This window comes from Sus scrofa, chromosome 2 (assembly GCF_000003025.6).
Source record: "Sus scrofa isolate TJ Tabasco breed Duroc chromosome 2, Sscrofa11.1, whole genome shotgun sequence".
Taxonomy (NCBI): domain Eukaryota; kingdom Metazoa; phylum Chordata; class Mammalia; order Artiodactyla; family Suidae; genus Sus; species Sus scrofa.
Window position 1 is genome coordinate 55,747,826 of NC_010444.4, and position 2,989 is coordinate 55,750,814.

General features: G+C 32.4%; 1 protein-coding gene across 1 annotated transcript; it reads left to right on the plus strand.

Moving 5' to 3' along the window:
- On the plus strand, positions 1,369–2,298 carry LOC102163216 (olfactory receptor 2AK2-like). Its single transcript, XM_013994602.2, has one exon. It carries the CDS (start codon positions 1,369–1,371, stop codon positions 2,296–2,298), a length of 930 nt encoding a protein of 309 aa, XP_013850056.2.

Below are 2,989 nucleotides of genomic sequence, written 5' to 3' on the forward strand. Positions count from 1 at the left end.
CTTTAGGCTGATATTATTATTATATATTTGTTTATTTTTGAGAACTGACTTAGTTTTTTTTTGCCCTTGCCCACAGCATATGGAAGTTCCTGGGCCAGGGTTTGAACCCATGCCACAGCAGTGACCCAGACTTCTACAGTGACAATTCTTGATCCATAATCTACTGGTCACAAGAGAACTCCTTGACATATTTCTTTCTTAAAAAGAAATTGGAAAGAAAGTATACATGGATATTCATATTTGTAATAACATATTAATAAGATCTTCCAAGATTTTCACAAGCTGTCCTATGATTTCTCACTTACTTACCTTTATTAAAATCTATTCTCAGAGTTCACAAACATCTGTATTATTTCTCAGAGTAACACATATATCTGTTATCAACACATATATCTGTATCAATCTGCTTACTTTTCCCTATCCCTTTTTTTTTTTATGTGGAGGGCCTGGCAGTCATGTATTCATACTTGACCACGATAGAGAATAGCTGTACACTTTAAGTAGAGAAAACTAGTGTGGGTCATATGTAGATTTATAGAAACTCAGCATGTTTTGTTCATAGTAGAAATTGAAAATAAACACTAGGAATATTTAATATTTTCTGTAAATTTATTAATACGTTTTACAGCAAAGGGTCTCTAGTTAGTAAGTCAATATTTGCTCTAGAAATACACAAAGGCCAGGTTTGTATCAGAAAATAAACAGTGAAAAAATTAAATGTGTTTGCTTTGAATTAATCATTTTAACATGCTTCTTGTGTAAAAGTTACACTAGTAAGTTTTAAATTTATATTTAATTAATTCATTCTCAAGTTTTTCCAAAAGTCAGGTGTATTTTTTCCTAAAGTGATCATAAATATGTTCTATATTGACAGGAAGTAATGTCATATGGGATGTAAATGTCACTGAACTCTTTATATCAATTCATAGCCAATATGAATCAAAACGGAGAAATGCAATAAGCATTTTAATTACTATGTATTTGACCAAATCTATTCTGAAAATTTTTATTACTTATGAATTAAGTAGAAGACTATGTTCAGAAAAAGAGAACACAGAACCTTGAATATTTGAAAAGAAGGAAAATAATTTGTGTTGGCAAAACATCTCAAAACGTCTTAATTTTTTTTCAAAATATATTTAGTTTTACATTCGGTAAAAAACTTTATTTTAATTCATAACCATTTAAGTGGCTACTGTTTAATAAATACAGATTTAGTATTTGTAACAAAGGGAGACACATTCACCTAAGGTGATTCAAAAAAATTTTCTTGCATTGGATAATCATCATCTTTTTTACTTAAAGGGAATTTAGTATTCTAATATGGCATTTTCAAATAATATCTGATTTTACATTTTTATTTAAGCCATGGAGCCAGGAAATCAAACTTTTGGGACAGATTTTATACTTCTTGGTCTTTTCCAATATGGTCCAATGAACTCTTTTCTTTTTGTTGCCATTGCAATGGCATTTTCAGTGGCTCTAATGGGGAACATCATACTGATTCTTCTCATTCGATTGGACAGCAGACTCCACAGTCCAATGTACTTTCTACTCAGTCAGCTATCTTTCATTGACATGATGTACATATCCACCACTGTGCCCAAGATGGCAATTAACTTTCTGTCCAGTAGTAAGACCATTACTTTTTTAGGCTGTGAGAGTCAAACGTTTGTATTCTTGGCCCTTGGTGGAACTGAAGCTCTTCTTCTTGGTTTCATGTCGTATGATCGCTATGTAGCCATCTGTCATCCTTTGCATTACCCTGTACTCATGAGCAAGAAGATCTGTTGGTTCATGGTCACATGTGGGTGGACCAGTTGTTCTATCAACTCTTTAATACATACAGTGTATGTATTTCAACTTCCTTTCTGTAGATCTCGACTTGTTAATCACTTTTTCTGTGAAGTTCCATCCCTTTTGCCATTGGTGTGTCAGGACACTTCTCAGTATGAATACACAATACTCCTGAGTGGCCTTATTATTCTGTTGTTGCCATTCATGGCCATTCTAGCTTCCTATGCCTGTGTGCTTACTGTGGTGTTCCAAATGAGTTCAGAAAAAGGACGGACAAAAGCTATCTCTACTTGTTCCTCACATCTGATTGTGGCAAGCCTATTCTATATGACCACTCTCTCCACCTATACAAGGCCACATTCCTTACATTCCCCTGAAGAGGATAAGATCGTAGCTGTGTTTTATACCATTATCACACCTCTTCTGAATCCCTTTATCTACAGCCTGAGGAATAAAGAAGTCATGGGGGCCTTGAGGAGATTATTTGTACAGAAAGTTTGACTGTAGGAATTTCTTATTGACTGAGATTGAACATAAAAAGTTGTGCTTAGAATATTATTTTGGAATATGTAAATAAGAAAACTGTCTAGAAACACATGAGCTCTAAGAAATGTTTATGAAATAAATAAAGTGATATCTTGAATTCTCCTGATTTGAGAATTCCCTCCAGCACTGTTGTTGGAAACACCAGAATGTTCAATAAAGAAGCTAGAGGTACAATGTATTTTCCAAATTACTTAACTTCCAAAGCAATAAAATTGAGCTCTGTTAACCCAATGTTTCCATATTACAAATGCTTTTAATTGGAAGTTTAACACCTGAGACACAATGCTTAGGAAATATAATTTATTCTAACACATACAATTGAGAGAATATATAAGTGACCAAACCTTAGTACAGAACAATATACATAATCTTCTCATTCAAAAATGAGATTTAACAATATACGTAGCACTGATAATAACCAAGTAATGAAAGATAAATTTGATAGATATATCTGATATAAATTTCACATTTTAGTATGGGAGACATTCAATAAATTAAATAAATAAATAAATTGCATACAGTATCAAAAAGTAATAACTGTCATCAAAAATTTGAGTAAAAAATTCTGATAGGGAATTTGCAATCTTCTATAAAGTTGTTTAGAAAATGGAAACTAAGATTGTATTTGCTCAAAGACTGAAAGGAG